General features: G+C 38.8%; 5 protein-coding genes across 5 annotated transcripts; 2 read left to right on the forward strand and 3 right to left on the reverse strand.

The window, feature by feature from the left end:
- Positions 1–126: 126 nt before the first annotated feature.
- On the reverse strand, positions 127–1244 carry LOC140796061 (PRA1 family protein E-like). Its single transcript, XM_073148907.1, has one exon. The coding sequence runs from the start codon at positions 999–1001 to the stop codon at positions 375–377; it is 627 nt and encodes a 208-aa protein (XP_073005008.1). The 5' UTR covers positions 1002–1244; the 3' UTR covers positions 127–374.
- Positions 1245–2426: 1182 nt separating this feature from the next.
- On the forward strand, positions 2427–5009 carry LOC140795962 (probable WRKY transcription factor 21). The gene is made up of 4 exons (XM_073148792.1): positions 2427–2734; positions 3053–3889; positions 3977–4102; positions 4423–5009. Exons 2-4 carry the CDS (start codon positions 3111–3113, stop codon positions 4565–4567), a joined length of 1050 nt encoding a protein of 349 aa, XP_073004893.1. The 5' UTR covers positions 2427–2734; positions 3053–3110; the 3' UTR covers positions 4568–5009.
- Positions 5010–7342: 2333 nt separating this feature from the next.
- Positions 7343–9559, reverse strand: LOC140796967 (small ribosomal subunit protein uS19-like). The gene is made up of 4 exons (XM_073150192.1): positions 9431–9559; positions 9192–9337; positions 9031–9088; positions 7343–7824 (listed from the first exon to the last, which is right to left on the reverse strand). Exons 1-4 carry the CDS (start codon positions 9431–9433, stop codon positions 7576–7578), a joined length of 456 nt encoding a protein of 151 aa, XP_073006293.1. The 5' UTR covers positions 9434–9559; the 3' UTR covers positions 7343–7575.
- A 4896-nt stretch (positions 9560–14455) lies between these two features.
- On the forward strand, positions 14456–15878 carry LOC140796373 (uncharacterized). The gene is made up of 2 exons (XM_073149376.1): positions 14456–14784; positions 14875–15878. The coding sequence occupies exons 1-2, from the start codon at positions 14587–14589 to the stop codon at positions 15580–15582; spliced, it is 906 nt and encodes a 301-aa protein (XP_073005477.1). The 5' UTR covers positions 14456–14586; the 3' UTR covers positions 15583–15878.
- Positions 15879–16579: 701 nt separating this feature from the next.
- Positions 16580–19868, reverse strand: LOC140795905 (ylmG homolog protein 1-2, chloroplastic-like). Its single transcript, XM_073148716.1, has 2 exons — positions 19266–19868; positions 16580–16851 (listed from the first exon to the last, which is right to left on the reverse strand). The coding sequence occupies exon 1, from the start codon at positions 19796–19798 to the stop codon at positions 19271–19273; it is 528 nt and encodes a 175-aa protein (XP_073004817.1). The 5' UTR covers positions 19799–19868; the 3' UTR covers positions 16580–16851; positions 19266–19270.
- Between the last annotated feature and the right edge of the window lie 78 nt (positions 19869–19946).

Consider the following 19946-nt stretch of genomic DNA (forward strand, 5'->3'; position numbering starts at 1 on the left):
TAAAAATGAAGTTATAAAGATCAGAAGAGGAACAAAATATCTAACAATGGGTGGAAGAAAAACCAAAATACATATCGACACACGCATTAATATCTTGACTAGATAATTTCACATTGCAAGAGCATCAATTATAACTATCAATATTTACTCATAAAATTTGCCATAGAAGTAATCATATTACACAAATAGAACTCGAAACAGCATACAATAAACAAAATCAAAACAATCATGAGCAAAACCGATTCCTCTGCATCAAACAATTACCACCCAAAGGAAGTACAACAAAAAGAATCCAGAATCCGATCGAGCCGAATACCTTGAGTTCATCCAGTGTTAGTCTCTCCCAAGATTGCAACTTTCCCGTTCCAAACTAATCACGCATCTTGATTATTATAACCATGGCGGTTCTCGACGACGGAGAGAAGACCCCGATCCGCCGCCTCCTGCTCGTCAAGATAGAGGTCATCCGTCACCCTAAACGCCGCGTGTAATCCGACGATCACGGCGGCAATGATCAAAGAGACGAGAACGTTCAAGCCGACGTGAGTAAACACGAGGACGAGGACCGTGACGAGGGAGAGTGCGGCGAGGACTAGTCGGTCGTCGAGCTCGCGGCCGAGAAGTACAAGGGGCTCGTCGCGGGAGAAATAGAGAAAGAGCCAGACGACGAAGAGGGCGAGGAAGATGAGCATGGAGACCGGATGATAGATGAGGGAGAGGAAAAGGATGACGAGGGCGACGAGGGCGTAGTTCGATCGGAAGTGGGAGAGATTACGGCGAGCTCGGGCTTGGGCCTCGCGGTAGTTGTAAGGTCGGGAGAAGGCGGAGAGGTCGGCGAGCTCCCGCCACGGGCGGAGGGTGGCGCCGAAGGCGGAGCCGCTTGCCTTGGCCCGTGAGAAGAGCGCGGCAGCGCCGCCGCCGGAGGAGGACGTTGGAGCCGTTGCCGGCGCAGAAGAAGAGGCGGGGATGGTGCCATATCGGGACCAGGAGGCGGAGGACATTTTGGGTGAAGGGTGGTGGTAAACCCTAACCCTAGATCTGGGTGCAGCGGAGGAGGGAGGAGGGAGGAGAGAGAAAACCCTGACCTAGATCGAGTAGATCGCTTCCATGAGAAGAGGTACGGGGAAGTTAAAAAAAAAAAATCGCTCCTTTTACTTCCTCTGCGTTCAGGGATTTTACCGCGCTGCTGTATACAGGAAGAAGCAATTTGGCAGACATTATTCTTCACCTAAATTTTTATCTAACACCCTACTATTCGCTATTGACCCCCTTGGCTATCTCAATATTTATTTTGACCCTCTACAAAACAAAAGAACAAACTTTTTAAATTATTTAAAGTGATATACTCCTTTATTAATATTTTATTAAAATGAATAAATAAAGATTCTCCTGTCTCCCTTCTATATTATTTTTCAATTTCTCTTTTTTAGTAACTTACTTGACATCTCTGTTATTCTTTCAAAATTCACATTCTAATAGTAAGAGGAAAAAAAAATTAAAAGTATTTCTGAAACTTCGGGGTTGGCACCCGCAAAATTCTATTATGATCGGTTTAGGGTGTGATGTGCAAATTTGTTTGTTACCGATAAAATAGCTAGTTTTTATTTATTTTTAATTATTCACGAGCTCGAAGGTTAGATATGGACTGAACAAATGGCCAACTCTCTCTAGATCACTTAGGTTTCATCGAGCTTTTAGCTGCCTAGTCTAGGCTTCAAATCATATGCGTTGTCGAACAATTATTTTGGACCAAACACCGCTGAGACATACTCCAAGCTGTTCCTCTAAACTAACCGCACTGTCGAACCATCAACTAAATCGAGTCAAGCCACTAAACTATCAATCATTAAATAATTTCTCCATAATATTATTTGTGATTGATGTTTAACCTATAACCTCACGTTCATGTGAAAATTACATACTAACTTTACTAGAATTGTCGGTAAAATAGTTCGTTTCCTCCGCTCACGGTATTTCTATGCCCATGATTAGGTTGTCGACGTGTTGTGCTTGGTGGGCTCAAGAATTATCGAAAGAAGAAAACAAATCCCCCCTTCGTAGCCAATAAAAGGGCGACACATGCCTTGAGCCCCTCGATGTAGCAAACTCCTGCATCCCGTGCTACACACTACTCCCGTCTCTCCTCCCACCCTCGCTCCGAGCATAGGCTGCGCCAGTCAAACACTCGAGACCGAAACGTTTTCCTCCGAAAAGCCTCCATCCCCGCCGCCACGTGTCGATTCATCCCCCATCACAGCCGTAGCGGCTCCCTCGAGATACGGGCCTCGCGTTTTGACCAATGATAAAAATAATGAAAGCCATCTTGAACGTCTGTCACTCAGACGCCTGAGATCATCCGAGGAGTACTACCATTTTATTTGTAATGCGCCCCTCCTCTAAATCCAGAATCTCCTACTTGAGTCCCTGGACTCCTCCCTGTTTTTTTTCTCTCCAGTGGGTGGACTATTATACAAACAAAAAGACGATTTTTTTCTCCTGCGTCAAGTCTTCCTTCCGTTTCTACACCTTCCAGTCCCACTTGGCTCCATCGGAAGACCACCACCGCTACTCTCGAGTCTCCACCCATATCCAATACCACCTCTCCTATTTCTTCTCTTAATCTATTTAACAAGTGTGTTTGTGCTGATATGTTTAAGCCCACAAGTTGGTTGTTGCTTCTTTGACGGGATTTCGTGCAAGCAAACCGAAACAGAATCCATTGCTTTGTTCCTAGGTAAACTTGATCGCCAAGCTCTGATTTTGGTTGCTTCCTTTGCCATTTCACTTGATTTCGCAAATGGGTTTTTTCGTTTGGGATTGGGGTTGGTTCGGTGCTTTGCTTCTTGGATTCTGGAGTTACTTGGATTTCCTTGTGTACTGTTGTTTCTTCTTGGAAATGCTAACCATATGTGTCAGTTTTATTATTACTAAATAACTAGTGGAAAGACCATCAAAATCCCATCTTGGTCTGCCTTCTGTTTTGCTTTCTTTAATTCCTCCAATGGTCCTTTTGCGATTCTTCTGAGGAAGTGAGGTTTTGATATTTTTCCAGATGAACCTGTAGCTGAAAGTTGTGGAAGTTTTCGGGTCTTCTGGAGTTTTGTTTTGAAATGGAGGTGGAAGAAGCAAATAAAGCAGCTGTGGAGAGCTGCCATAGAGTTCTGAGCCTCCTCTCCCAGTCTCAAGACCAACTTCATATTGTGACAGATATAGAGGAGGCTGTTTCAAGGTTCAAGAAGGTTGGTTCTTTGCTCAGCAAAGGTGTAGGTCATGCAAGGGTGAGAATTTTAACCAAAAGCCCATCCCCTTTCCGCCACAAGAGCTTCTTAGACAACCCATTATTATCTAACCAAGACCCTTCTTCAAGTTCTCTTCAACTCCTTCCTGTTAATCTTTTAGATAGCCAAGGACCACTTCAGGATTCTAGTGCCAAAAGCACTACACAGTTCAACCAAAAGGCATCATTACTTGAGAACCCGATTTTTCAAATTGATTCTTCTTCTAGGGGCCATCTTCAACTAACCCCACAGGCTGCATCCACCCACTTCAAGTTTCTTCAGCAGCAGCAGAGCAACCAAAGGTATCAGTTTCAGCAGCATATGAAGCTCCAAGCTGACATGTTTAGGAGGACCAACTCTGGGATTAACCTCAAGTTTGGCAAAACAAGCTGCACGCAGGACATGTCGTCGACCAGGTCATTCTTGTCTTCCCTGAGTATGGATGGGAGTGTGGGAAAATTAGATGGTAAGTCATTCCATTTGATCCACGGGTCGGCGTCATCTGATCCGGTGAATGCGCGGCAACCTCCCAAGAGGAGGTGTACTGGCAGAGGGGAGGATGGGAATGGCAAATGTGCAGCCAGTGGCAGATGCCATTGCACAAAGAGGAGGTTAGATGACTGAAACTCCATTTATTTGCTGTTGGGTTTGCAGTGGTTGGCCCTGAAGCTAATCAACTGTTGTCTTGCTTTCTGTAGAAAACTGAGGGTGAAAAGATCCATTAAGGTGCCTGCTATCAGCAATAAACTTGCTGATATACCTCCTGATGAATACTCATGGAGGAAGTATGGGCAGAAGCCAATTAAAGGTTCTCCTCATCCTAGGTATGATATACCTGCAACAACATTTTACCTACAAATAGATTGCTGAAAATTACATTAATAGGTTGAAGCTTGAGATCTCCTTTATTTGTAACGCACTCTTGATTCCCAGAAACTAGTAATTGCTTGATGTAAACAGTTGTAAACTTTGGGATGTTAACTTGTTAGGCTTTCTTGGTAGTATATCTTGGTTGTCTACAGAAGCTAATTAGGTGTCTGAATCTTTCTGTTTCCAGAAACTTTATCCTTTTTAGCCTTTTCTTCTCTTCCATTATCTTTGTACATGAGATTAACTGACTATGTCTACTGCTAAATTAACGCAGGGGATACTACAAATGCAGCAGCATGAGGGGCTGCCCTGCAAGGAAGCATGTTGAGAGGTGCTTAGAGGACCCCTCAATGCTCATCCTTACTTACGAAGGTGAGCACAACCATGCCAAGTTGGTAAACCAGTCTGCAAACACATAGAAGCCTCTTAGCTACCCATGGAAATGCAAATGCTGCTCCTTTTGTATGCTAAGCCTTTTTAGAGGATGTTACCGCGGCACCAGTTAATGTACACGGCATGGTGGAGTGGAGACTCTGGAGCACTTTCTGTTTGCCGTCGTTCTGCTGAGCCCTTAAAGGCCTTCGGCATTTTATGGGCAATCACACAAGTTCCTTTTACTTTAGAGCCACATTACTATGCTAACCTAGCAATCGATCCATAAACTTGCTCTGTCGTTCATCCTTGATATTACCACTGGCACAGTTCTCATTCAGCTAGGTTTCAATTTGTTCCATTCAGGTTCCATACTGATGATGAACAAATGTTCAACAGCAGTTGCAGTAAAGATACTTGGCAAACTTTTGAAGAGACATGCACATTGTATAATATTAGAAAGGAATGGAATTATTTAATTTGCTCAAATTCTGACTTCTTACAACACTGCAATTTTCCAGTATTTTGCCTCGAACTCCACTATTACCAGCCATTTTGGCATTTTAAGCTCTGATGACCTTAAGATGGGGCCATGCTAGTACTTTATCACTTGTCAGCAATTCTGCCTCTAGATAATGAGTAAAATGAGATGAAGATGCTTCAGAATCCATGAAACTCCTAAGAAGCCTCCATTTAGTGGAGTTCTGTCTCCATGAACTCGTGAAGTACTTAGTAGACTGTCTTGGTGCAGGTTTGGTTCCGTTTAGTGTGGCACTTCCTGGCTGTACTGAGTGAAGATTATCAACACCAAACAGTGGCAAAGCATTGCGGATTCATTTGAAAAGGGCCAGTAGTACCTTTCCTCTCTCAAGGATTGGATGCTTCCTTTTCGCTTTCTCTCTGTCCCCATTGAAAAAAATTCCTGCTTCTCTTCACTCTTACGGAAAGAGAATAACACCTAGTTATAGGAGCATTTGACTCATGGCATGAGATCTCAATTGTGATGAAATGGCAGTGAGAGGTTGCTGCAATTTGATATTCTAAACCATTTTACATGACATAAACATGGAAGAGAACCACAGTGACTAAACTTTTCTATGCACTGCCATTGACTTGAAGCTATCAAAAGAACCAAGCTAGCCTCGATCTAATCCCCCATATCTTATTAGATCCCGAGAAGATTGTCCATGTGAATGGTTACAGGGGACGAAGCCAATGTATTACTTTTTTGACTCACCTATGTTAACATTCCAGGAATCTAGCTAATTACAAACAGCTAAGAAGCCAATATATTACTCTAGATTGCATTTTGCCTTCAAATACAGGTAAGCTAATCTTATATAATAATGTGCTACACCCTCCATAGCTCCATGGATTGCGCCTGTGATTGTTACCATTGAGCAATAGCAAATAAAAATCCAGTATAACATAAAAAATTTGAGGAAAATTTTAGTTTAAGATGTTGCAGAAGTATCTAATTAGTTTAATTAGCTCTTAAGCAATCTTTCTTTAAGCTATCCGCATTAATAGATTTTAGAGAATTAAGGAATATAATAGTGTGTAAACAAGTTAGCTGAGAGGTAGGCTTGATTTATATTAGCTGGGTACTAATTTTTATTTCTATTTATATTTTTTATTTCGTGGATAAGAGAGATCGAATGGTCCACTCCTAGCTATTATTGCTTAAAAAATAGTAAATCTTAATGACTAATGGTTAAACTCCCCTTGACACTTTAACACGACATAAGAATATATGCTCAACTTATATGGCAAATTGCAACAGGAAACTTAGGCTTATCACATAATGTTAATATAAAATGATCAATAGTTCCCACGAACGTTATAACAGCCAAAAACTACTAATCTACTATTGTGCTTCTAGAATATTAATGAATTATAGCAATAGCGAATACTATGAAATTAAAATAACATGAGAAATTATAGAATTTATTTCTTAGGGATAACAGTATTATATCTTGTTCTAATTGCAAGTTGTAGTCGTGGACTTAAGAATTGCCTAAACATTCCATCTTTGTATCTAGATTTTAAATATTATAATTACCACTAAAATTATTGTACTATTTAAAAAAAATAGAGATTTTTACAAATCACACCCTATATTTTATCTATTTTATGATTCACGGACGGCATATCGTGTGATCTATAATTTTTCTTAAAAAAATTATTCCTTAAATAACTATTCAATATTTTACCCAATATCATAATACAAATATCTTTCTTTTATGCTCTAATCTTCAAAAGATATATTTTAATTATTTAAATGTGTTCACTAATTTTAAGATCAGTGGCAATCATAATATTTTAAGAATATGATGACAATTATAATACTTTGAAAGATTTCATTAGAAATTATGCTAAAAACCCCTAAAAGAAAAATTAAGAAAGATATGTTAACTATTCATTGATCATCATTAAGCTGTTCTATCATTTGAGTGATAGATCCACATTTAGATGACGAAATCCTCAAAGCCCGAGTCCACATTTGAAACTATGCTTACAATAATAAGTCCAGAATCTACCCATGCCTTGTTGTTGGCCAAATATTTGATGATTAGGCTCAGAACAAACAAATTTCAATAGTTCCTTGGCTTTCACATGCATGACAGGCCATATGAAACATACAGTCCGCAGAAGATTGATATAGTTGATAGTTCCTAATATCAAATAACTTAATAGCCTTAATGCAATGGCAATCAGATGACTCGTATAACCATTCTCCATAGTATATGCTATAAAGCAGGACAAACTTGCCAAAGAGCACTTCTGGCAACAAAAGATCCAAAAAATTTAGCAAATGCAAGTAACAAAGCAACCATACTGATAAATAAATTAACCAAAATGTTGAACAATGCCATCAATTACCACATTGACATCGCAGTTTCTACAAAAATCTTAATAAATTAAAGTTGTACCCCATCAAACTTGGCCATATCCGAAATTTTAAAATTTCACAAAGAACTCTACCAGAATAAGACTGAAAAGGGGGAGTCTGAAAAGTAGATGAAGGCATACAAACATAACAATGATAGGCTCCTCATTTGAGCGGAATGAACCTCGAAGAATGGGTGGCACCAATACCAGGCCGACCGTGCTTGACCGGCTTGTACGAGATGGAGAACTCTGCAAGGTAATGGCCAATCATTTCAGGTTTAATCTCGACTTGGTTGAAGGTCTTCCCATTGTAGACCCCAATAATGCTCCCAATCATCTCAGGCACAATGATCATGTTGCGAAGGTGAGTCCTTACGGGTTCGGGCTTCTCACCAGGTGGGGCATCCTTTTTCTGCGTGTAATAATTTCAAAAGGATAATTATTTCTAAAGGAAATTACTTGAACTGAAATCCATTACACTATTACTTGAACTGAAATCCATTACACATCTCAACATTATTACAAGCTAACAAAGATACATAGCTGTTCAGCAACATTCCATAATGTCATAAAGAATACCTTTACAGCTCAGTAATTGTTGCTAGCATAGTTATGTAATAAGTAAATGCAGATCTTCTATCACAAAGATTTGATGAAAAGAACATCTAGTCAAAGCAATCTGACAAGCACCGCAAAAGGGCACATTGGTGGGTATATTTATAGAACCTAGAACTCAGCAAAATGGAATCGATAAAAGACTAATTTCCTAGAAAAAAAAGTATGCAATTTTACTCATAATTTAGTAAAAGATATACTTCCTTTAGATAGGTGATAAAACACATGTTTTAATGAATGGATGAAATCTTTAAATTGAATAATATAGATCAAATCTTCATTTATCTTCGTACCTGTAAATTATGGCATCTCACAACAATTCAAATTCGATAAAATATAAGAACATGGACCTTACTCTGGGATCGGAGTGCTTTAAGGAGTATATAAGAAGGTTATGAAGCAGAATAAAGAAAATACATAGAAAAATAACAAAAAGTATAGAGAAAAAGGTTTGGAACTTAAATCAAGTTTTTACTCTCATGACAGCTTTCAAATCCTCTTTAGCACTCAACATCCATTAACTAACTGCCAAATAAATCTTCAAGTAATAACAAATATACCTCTTAAAACACTTTCGGTGATAATAAGTGAAAGTAATGAATATACCTCTTGTAAGTTGTAACACTTTCAGTAACAAAACAAACCAAATTTTACTAAATCTAACCATAAGTAGAGCATCGAACTCCAGTCGCTACACATCAAACAACCTCTTTTGGATGAATCACTAAGAATACCGATTAGGTTTGACATATCATCAAACGGCACTGATATACAGTAGCTTTGTCTTTGTAAAATTTTCTAAAAGATGTTAAAAGCAAAGCAGCAATATGTGCCTACTGCCACTGCAGAACTTCCTTATGATCTAAAGTAAAAGAGCGTCGATGGGTCTTCCAAAGATCCCATTTTGAGCTCAACTTAATAATTACTACTCAATTTTGTCAACAGATTCGCAATTAAAGTAGCAAATAAATATATTTTCAAAGAGGAAAATCGCAGAACTCACCGCCTTGCGCAATTTCTTGATCAAAGCCATCGGCTTCCTCTTCAGACCTCTCTGAAACCTTAGAAAATACATTCATCAAAACAAAACAGTAACAAAATCTAATCAGCGTTCTCACGATTACATGATTCGACAAGCTCGTACACCAACAAAGGAATCATTACCTTCTTCGAGCCCTAGCGGGGAACAGCTTGACGAGCTCGTCGGTTGACATGTCGAGAAGCGCGTCGAGGTCGACCCCGCGGTAGCTAAACTTCCTAAACGTCCTCTTCTTCGGCTGCCCTGCGGCAACATCCACCTCCGGATCCGCCTGAGAAGCAGAAGAAGAAAATGTGTGAGATCGATCAAATTTGAACTCTTTAGTAAAAAGATTTGGTGTAGTCGTAGAGGAAGGAGAGCTCACCATGGCTGGGAGATACGGAGTTGCTACTTGAGCGCGAGGGTGAAGACGGCGGGCTAGGGTTTATGTGGCTTGGTCGGGTTTATATAGGAACATTAAGAGCGTTTTCGCATAAAAGCCCTCATATTAGTCATAATAAGCAAACTGAACGTTTTATCTCTAAATTGATACTATTTGTTAACAAAAAACACTTTTATAAGGTTTTAGTGAAAATAAAATATATTTTTTATTCTAAATACAAACATTTCTAAAGTGAAACCAACACAAAGCCTATGTTTGCCATTTTGAAAACTCAAGAATTTTTGTTTGCAAATGCCCCCTCAAAATTATAATAACTTGAATCAAGAATGTAAACAAGCCGAGCTCGAACAACCTGACCAGCTTATGAGCCGTAGGGCTTTTCTTTTATACCGTTGTTTGAATCAAAAAATTATGTCAATAATAAACTGATTGATTATCATATCAATTAGGGGTGTAATAGAACTATGCTATATTCAAGTTTGGATTGAAATTAGTTTTAGTTGAGCTTGATCAAGCTCGGATTGTAATTAATTTTGAGTCTAATCTTATATCAAGATTGAATTGATTATATTTTATTTTGAACTTGTGATAAACAGGTTAGACCTAATTTTACCTCGAATCAAGCTTGAATTATATTTTGGATTGTCTAAGCCTAATATAATTAAATCAAATACATAACCAAATTAATATATACATATATAATCTACACTAAATATTTATATATTTAAATGGAACATTGTCAATCAAGCTTGATTAGGCAGCCTGTGTTCAAGCTCGACTTGAAATGAAATTCAAGCCTAATCTAATTGATCAAGTGCAACTCATGTCAAATACAACCAGAGCTTCTTCGAGCCTCATCGAATAGAGAATCAGCATGATTATTTTACCAGCCCTAGTCAAAGTGATCAAAACAAATTATAATTTTTTTTTCAAAATTATATTTAATATTTAGATGGTACCATAATTATTGGGTCTTACCGACTCATAATAATAGAAACGACTGATGCAACTCTCGTAGATATATGAGATAAATATTTGGTGTGGATCTACTATAACATTTAAAAAAAAAAAAAATTGGTCTAATTATCTAACTTATATATTAGAAATGTTTGAAATAAAATGTTTGTCTATTGACCTTTTTATACAGCTAATCTATTTTTCATGTCACATGGACCCTGTCAATCAAACAAATCCTCTCATATGCCCTTTTTCATTATTGGCAATTTTAAGCAATCTATGAAAGATTTTAGGAGTCCATCTGTAATTAACTCTAATAATTAATTAAATGGCATCCTATTTAAATCCACCTTCTCTTCTTGTTATAGGACTGGCTCATTTGCCTCGTTGTAACAGATATCATCATCACCTAGACGTCTCAAAACATAAGGATACCCACCAAGAAACAAATTTTCTTTGTTCCTTTTAAACCTCGATTGTATTTTATCATGATATATATTATTACTTTGTTACATAAAAAAATTTGAGCCAATTAGTTATCTAACATCCTGATATTTCATTATTTGCTCCAATTGGCTAAGTTCGAACTTAGGAAAAATGGGTGAATAATAGGATGAATGATATTTAAGGTTGAAGCCTAACCTCCTCGGCTTGTAGCTGGTGTATGACTATAATAAACCATTTCAAGAATATATACCACATACCATAATCGACATTGGCATTTATCCTATCACAATCAACTAAGGTTGGCAAAGCAAACATTTGCTTGGCCATGGGTGACCACATCTTGTATACATTACTGCAAGTAGTGCACTTGGATGGTTTGTCATGGCATTCTGCCAAAAACTAGTGAATCTCTAGCCCATAACATTAGTCAAGTGGATAAAAGTGTTAAAAAAAACAACATTTGCCTATCGCGCATCGACATCGACTTTGGGTAAAATTAGCAAATGCTTTTACTATGCAACTTGTGGTCTTACATTGGATTTTTCTTGTGAGCAAGTTGAGTTTAGATGAGCAACTGAAGTTGTCTTGCCTATCAGATTGTAGTTCTTTGTATCATTTTGTATAATTTGTAAATCGACAAATTGAGCAATTTATTGTTAGATTACTCGATAAGTAAGACATTTTTTTGGTAAACTAAGAGTAAACAAAATGTAAAGAATGAATAGGATTAGAGAAGTTCACACCAAGATTATGGATGTAGTTGAACTACAATCTACACTAATTTTTACCAGATAGAGATATACATTTCTTATAAATATTTCAAATTGCAAGTCTTTCGATCTAACTATAACAATAGCATGTTCAAACAGAGGATTTTCGCAAGGTTAGAAAGCAAGATCCTGAAATTTTCATATAAAGGGATATGCAACTTTATGGCACATTTAGTATTATGGATATAAAAACAGATTTATCATGCATTTTATTTGGTATGGCCATGGTAATATCTTGTTCACAATAGGTAAATGGAAATGCTCATGCCCATAACTTTATTTAACTAATAAATCTTGAGTAGAAATCAACGTTTTCTTCGGTGTAGCAATGTGGTTGATTGGTCTTAAGTTGTGCACACATATTGCTTGAAGAATTTCAATATGGTTAAATATTTAATACATTTGATTCTTTCCTATTAAGAAAAGAAAGGGTGCAATATAATTGAAAGTGTTTGAATGAATCCATGCTCAGGATTTTTTTTTTTCATCCTTAGTGATGATGGTGATGGTGATAAGGATAACTCCTAGCACTTGTAGTATTTTTTTCTTCTTGGCTCTATTGAGAAATAGTCTACTTGCTAACTTAAATTAACAGCTAAAGCTTCCTCTTCTGCATATATTAGAATTCCATGAGTTAGTTTATGAACAAGCACTAATAGATGACCTAGTATAAGATAACAGGAACATCGATTTCATTGGTCATATGGTTTTGAATAAGTATTGGGAGAATATGTGCATCAATTTCACTAATGAAGTTGTTTTATTGATCTTATATTGCCCCGCGAGGATGAGCAGCCCCATTCAATATATACTTTGATGATCTGAATGAGTTGATCCCTTTCTGACTGTGTACTACTCACAATCTTTGTTAACATCAAACAAGTAACATATCTAAGACCCTTTGTTCAACAAATCAAAATATGAAAAGGGCATAGAATAGGTTATATGAATAAATTACCTCTTGAAAAAATAATTTGGGACTAATTTGAAAACCATAAAAGGATGATAGAATAATCTTCTATGCCACGCTATATTCGATGTCAAATGGATACATCCTACAAATCTTTCAGGATAAAGCACTTTGGAAAGACCCTTTTGTGACTTACTATATATAAACTGCTATGATACCTGTAGCTTTACTCAATCTTGCTTGTGTTAAGGCATTAAGGATCAGCTAGCTATAAACAAACAAACAAAATTTTTAATTGGTACTCTTTTGAGTATTGACTTACCTATCAGAATACTATAAAGCTTGTTTTTATCTAGTTTGTCATTCATCCTCTCAGTTGTTCCATTGCTATACTATCTATATATTGGATGATTGAGCTCACTCCATTCAATAATCTATCGAACAAATTCTCTAATTTATGGCACTATGGAATCCAATTAGTTGAACCAACACTGAATGGCACAAGCAATCAGAACTAGATGAAGTTTTCAACTAGCAATTTCTGCGATACAAAGAATTTGGAAAACAAAACAGCAGAAGCAATGAATACAGTAACAGGCTACTTCAGATTAACCAAGCAAATAGTAAGGATCATCTTCTCTTTATCCCTCCTTGAATTAGTACAGAAAGTTTACAATCTATTATAGAACCATTACATCCTTCTAAGATACTTCTGAAATCAATATGACCTTCAAATCTGCTGTGATGATGAGAATGCTGAATTTTTGTTCTTAGTGCTGCGAACTTATTTCGGCATCCAATGAGATATCAGTGATGTCTAAAAATTTTAACCTTTCTTGTAATATTATTCCTATCATCAATAGAAGAATCATCTAAATGAAATAGAATTGCTATTTGGGCATTGCTTAAATTTCGAAAAACTTTAAGCCTTTAGTATATGTCACCTTTAAGCTGCTGAAATAGTAGGAGTATATCATATGGATTCCAACACTTGTACAAGATAGGTCTTTATCTAATAGGATTTTGGTCAGCCAATTAACACTTCATAACCTAATGTTGTGCTATATGATTCCATTATCTTTCTGTCGATTTTTGCAAATTATAGCTGTTAAATAGAAGGATATTTTACAATAAGATCCTGAATCTCAAATAGAACTGATGAATTAGCATACACCACATACACCTTTAATACATTCTAAAACAGGTTCATCCATACTAAGTAAATAACGTCGTAAGTATCACGTGCGTTATTAATTGTTCTGTTCCACATTATATCCTTCTATGATTAACAACATAGGTTGTGAAAATTACGAACTTATACGACAAAATATTAGATACAACAAAATGCAAACATAACCATATTTATAGATTCATTAAACTTACCTAGCAAGTGTGTCAGTTGTATCGTGTTTATGCATGCCCTAGCTGGCCTATTCCTTGTCGGAATTTTGCGATTCGAAGTTTGTTAGATCCATCTATTGGATCACTATCATTTACAATATCAAAACTTCATTAAAGAGCTCATCATTTTCTTTGAGAGCTTAGAAACTCTCACAAACTCACACAAAATCTTACTCCTGAGTAGTGAAGCTTGAAAAATTAATTACTCCTGGTATGCTCAACCAAATTGAGAAAATATACATTCAAATGAAAGCTATGCTCCATGGCTACAAAATGGTGAAAAAATTATATTAATCCATGTAATATGGCTCGAGTTATTCTTATCCAAAGTCAGGAGAGAAGCACACCTAGCTCCATATCAAGACACCCCTTTCCTACCCCTCTTTCATCCTCACTTCACAAAATGAGGCATTCCTGGCCGTCGATAACGGATAATCTGAAGGCCCACGTTTGGCGCCACGAGGGGTAGTGATCCGAGTGAGATGTGATTGGACCAATCAGCGCGCGTCTCCTCCCTTCCTTCCTTTCTTCCGGTCCATATTTAAACGCCCCCACACCCTTCCGACCTCTCTCACACCTCTCTCTCTCTACAACCGCTCCCATTTCTTCTCGAGCTCTCGAGACCCTAGACCTAGCCCTTCGAGCACCACCCAATGGCGACAGAAGAGACCACGGCGGCCGCGGCGGAGGAGCCCGTAGCCGACCAAGCTCCGGCTGATCCGCCGGCCGAGGACGCCGCCGCGAAGCCGGTGAAGTCTAAGAAGGCGAAGGCCCCGAAGGAACCCAAGGCGAAGAAGCCGGCGGCTCCGAGGAAGCCTCGCGCTGCCCCAACTCATCCACCCTACGCCGATGTGAGTCGTCTCTACTGATACCTTCTTCTCATTCGGTTTCGGAGATCGGATCTGATCTCTAGGGTTTCGTGTTGGTTGGATTAAAAACAGATGATTAAGGAGGCGATCGCGACCTTGAAGGAGAGGAGTGGCTCGAGCCAGTACGCGATCGGGAAGTTCATCGAGGACAAGCACAAAGACCATCTCCCTTCCAACTTCAAGAAGATTCTTCTCGGCCAGCTCAAGAAGCTCACCGCCTCCGATAAGCTCACCAAGGTTAAGAATTCCTACAAGCTCGCCGCCGCCGCTGCTGCTGCCGCCGCTCCAGCAAAGCCGAAGCCGAAGCCGGCCGTTGCTAAGAAGCCAGCTGCTTCCCCGGCGAAGCCCAAACCAAAGGCCAAAGCTACCGCCGCGGCCAAGCTGAAACCCAAAGCAGCAGTTGCTAAGCCAAAACCAAAGCCCGCAGCGGCGAAGCCCAAGCCCAAGCCCAAGCCCAAGGCAAAGCCAGCCGCGGCTAAGCCCAAGCCGGCTGCAAAGCCTAAATCTGCCCCGAAGCCGAAGGCCGCTGCGGCTAAGGCAAAGCCAGCCCCGAAGCCGAAGGCCGCAGCTGCGGCGAAATCTAAAGGGCGACCGGCTAAGGTTGCGAAGACCTCCGCGAAGGACACACCCTCGAAGAACTCCGCGGCGGCTCCTACCAAGGCAGCCGCGGCGCCGAAGAAGCCGGTGGCTACGGCTGCCAAGAAGGGAAAGGCGGCCGCGAAGCCGGCGGCGAAGAAGGCCCCGTCGAGGAAGGTCCCAGCGAGGAAGGCGAAGAAGTAGAGATCTAGGCGTTTAATTTTTTTTTAATTTTGTATTTTCTCTTTGTTCTTTTAGTTTTTTTTTTTTTTGGTTTAATTTTCTATTATTATCTATCAGGTGTACTCAGTTGTAAATTTGATATCGGGGGTGGGGGTAAGCAAGGTATTTGCGTACCTTTGGGTAGAAGAGAAATTTTTATACCCGTCTAAAATGTTTAATTAGCGAAATTTTAGTTGTAATTGGGGGTTTGTTGTCATGGGCCCACCTCTTGGGATATCTTATTAAATTCTATGTATCTGGAGTAGAATATTTTATTACCTGTCCCTGTTGGTTTCGGTGACTTGGGGTTTCTCTTATCTTTTATAATTGGGTGAGAAATGAGAAGATTGACGTTTAATTCGGCTTGGTAAAATGTGTAAATATAGGTTGCCTTCGGTGCGTCCGAGGGAGAGTGGCACGTGCACGTGGGTGTTCAAACCGCAAGCTCCTAACTGCACCTCACAGACGTGCCAATACTTGCGAGAGGAAAGAGGTTCTAAATGGGTGGGGGTGATAATAGCGGTGTTCCGCAAGGACAAGTGTCCTTTTATTGTCGTATGTTAGCAACCCTTTACTTTATTCGAGCCCGGCTTGGTTGGGGGAGTTCATGGGCTGCTTTAAAGGAACGATCCTTACTTCGAAACAAAACGTAGGCGGGAGATTTGGAGCGTCTGGGTTTTTTTATATGGATCTGAATTCTAGAGTAACAGGAAAAAGGTTTAAAAAAAACAGAGGAAAGAAGCGAAAAGACGGCGGTAGAATTTGAATACATGCATAAAGCTTCCACTCTGACCGGCCTCCTCCTTTCGCCTCCAAAATAACTTCTTTTCCTTCCCCCAAAGAATGAGCACACCAAAAGAATCGTCTCTACTGTCGACGAATACTGGGAGGAGAGATACTATTTTTTTTTTTCTTCCGTATAATCACTTGGCAATGCGATTGAAGGGAAAATAGACAAGTCTTGCTTATCTCTTACTCGTTAGATTTAATCACTGTCAGAATTGCATAACTGTTTGAAAGTTCCAAATACAAATCTTCAACAAGAGAGAGAATAAAAAGAACAGGTATACTTCTCTAAAATTTAATATATGATCAGAAAAGGAATAAGCATTTATGCTAGACCAAATAAGGTATACTTCTCTAAAATCTAATCTAAAACGTGACGCAACCAGCTTCAGATCTGCTTCCGTATCTCATCTTGAAGACCAAAAGAACTTGAGCCTTTACCACTTACCAGCATCCTCAATTGTTCTGCATAGAAAATCTCAAAGTTGAATATACTGATAAATAGTGCAAAAATTGGTAAAGCTAACGCTGCCATAAAATTGGTGCTTTCTTTCTGACTTATATGCATTATAAGCATGCCAGATATGCATAGGACAGCTCTACTCCTGTAGAGGAAAACTAAAAAATGCAAATTTCATGAACAAGTGAGCGGAATGATCCACTGTAAAAAGAACTAACAATGTTCACAGGGGCATTGACAATTTGGAGTTTGCAAATTTCATGGATGGTTCATTTGCATCTCCAAAATAAACACATTTTCTCAGAATGATACTCTAAACACAATGAGTACAACCCCATTTTACATAGGAGAGACACAGACTGGCCCAAGCAAGACGGGACAAAATACCAAAACATTGTCTTAAGCATAAGTATTGAGACTCAAGCTTTTTCTCTTTTCTATATCTACCAATTAGGGAATTACTGATGATACAAGCCTATGATTACTACTCAACTCAGCTGAAGAAAAGAAAAATCAGCAAATCAGCAAAATCTTTCCAGTTAATTACTCATAGACCAGGTAAGTTAATTTCAGAACAAAAGAGATTGAACTTCGATATCAGTCCTAAACTACCTTCCAGGACATTCAAGTATGTTTTGCAACTAGCAGAAGTGAATAAAACTAGCAGCTTATTTCTGGTGATTTTGCACTGAGTAGCTTGAAAATGCTAATTGCTCATAGCATTTTTGATGGTCACAAAGGAGGCAAGTTTCTTCACAAAATTTTTCTTGCAGGATGACTTCAGAACAGAATCTGCCCCTACAGATTCTTATTACCAAAGTTTCTTGTTGGGGTGCCATAATAAGAATGCCATCAAGTGAGCCCCATGCCTGCTTTGTATGATATGGAATAACATCATGTTTCACATAGCTTCCTTGCGGCGTGAGAGATGGCATGCCATGCCAATGAGCCACCAGCATGTCCATGCCAATTCTTAGAATTCTCTGCCCGCACCTTGAATTCTACTTGTGAAATGCAATGGTTAGCTGTGAAGTAAATTTAGCTTTGACAGTGACACCCCAATGCTGGCTTATTTCTATAGATGTTTCAACACATAACACCAACTAGGCTCTATATCCATTTTTACTTGCAAAATCCAAATCTAAAAAATAGTAGATATATTTTTCTACTTGAATAACGTGGACACAAAAGAAAGTGTTTCACCAAGGCAATTGCTGAAATGAAAAACTGAATCAAACCAAAAGATGCATTTAGCATCAACAAGAATATAACTTTATTTATTGTTATCCAAACCTGCAGTACACCACACCAGATTACAAATTACCAACCAGAAAGGGATATCCTAACCACTAGTAACCTTTAATCTCTAGGATAGTTTGATCAACTTTTTACAACTATTTTTTCCTGAGTGTTTAATAGGATAGCTATTTTTTGAGAGATCCAATAAATTTATAATAGCAAAGAAAGAAGTGCAGAGGACCTCCAAAAAACCACTGCATTATACAACATGGGAAAAAAGATGAAACTAAAAAAAAAGAAATGCAAAAAATCAAGGGACATAAGAGATGAAACATAAAAATTGCAAGTCAGAAAATTCTTGCTTCACAATTATAAAAAGGCATCGACTTGATAACTAGCAAGTATGCATAACCCAAGATCTTGGTCAGGATAATAGAGGAAAAACCGCCATCTCGTACTTCCGCATTATCATTTTCCGAAGATGTGTGCTAAGATTTGCAGCATTCAAAAAAATTTGTAATTTATTCGAATTCTTAAACATGATAAATTGAATCTTTACAAATCTGACTGGTTTTTAAGCTAAATGGCACATCGAAAATATTGATGCTAGTTTTTGGGTTAAGAAGGATTCTACCTTGATGCCTGTAATATGATTTTTACAAAGAACGGTTGATCATGAAGTCGTGGTAACATACTCTTGTCTGTGCTATGATTTATAGAATTGAATCAAACATTACAATTACTGCCATCATAATAACTTCTCATCAGTTTCTATTCTATTGTGTCTTGAGAATTTTGCTAAGAATTGTACATCCTACAAAAAACCAATTTTGGATTTATTGTTTCAATGCTTCAGGAACTACTAGCATTTGCATGATGGATTCCGACCAGCAAATATTACCAAAATTTAGTAACCTTAACAAACTTAAACAACTGGCATTCACATGATCAGCGATTACCGTTACTTTATCCAAACCAGATTTAGAACTTATCTGATCAAAATTATTTCAAGCCCACGTCCAAACTGAAAACCTGAGCATAAAGCAGAAGAACTAGAAACCATAGCTGAAAGAAATATCAAATATTTTTCAATTGACCCAATATAATAATTATTACCAAGATAGACAATTAAAACTATCAACTTTGCTAGAACGAAGCAAGGAAGAAAAGAAAACCTAACCTTCCCTACATCCCCGGATTGCTGCGCAGGAGCGAGATGATGACCTCCAGCACCATAAGAGAAAAAATATAGCTGAAGTCGAATTTACCCATGAAAGGAGGCAGCACATCTCTGAATAACGCGAGATAGTTATCGCAGATATCCCGGAGAGCCGAGAAGGGTTGTCGATCCCAAGGGACGTTGGGAAACCAAGTGAGCATAAGCCTCACCACGAGAACCTCGCGGAAGAGCCCGAGATACTTCGCCAAGCCGGCGACGGCGGCGAGGATCGGAGGTCGGAGGTAGGAAAAGGAGTTCTCGAGGGCGGCGGAGGAGAGAGAGGAGGCGGCGGCGCAGGAACGGATCCGGCAGTGGGTGCGATGGTACTGGACAGGAGAGAGGGCGGAGGAGGAGAAGGGTCTCAGAGTTAGGGCTCGAGAGGGAATGGAACGGGAGGGGAAGAAGCGGAGATGATCAGTTTTAGGACTAGGTTTAGGTTTAGGGTTTCGAGGGAGAAGGATGCGGACGGCGGAGGAGGAGACCACCGTCGCCATTCTTTGGTTGCGGTAGAGAGGAAGAGGAATCGCTTTGCTTCAGCTGAAAGGAAAAACAAACGAAGGCGAATAGGAACGATGTATTTATTCCGAGTCCGATGATTGTTTTTTAATTTTTTAATTCTGTTTAAAAATATTTATTCCGACA

Source organism: Typha latifolia, chromosome 10 (assembly GCF_019914945.1).
Source record: "Typha latifolia isolate L0001 chromosome 10, TyphaL0001v2, whole genome shotgun sequence".
Classification (NCBI taxonomy): Eukaryota; Viridiplantae; Streptophyta; class Magnoliopsida; order Poales; family Typhaceae; genus Typha; species Typha latifolia.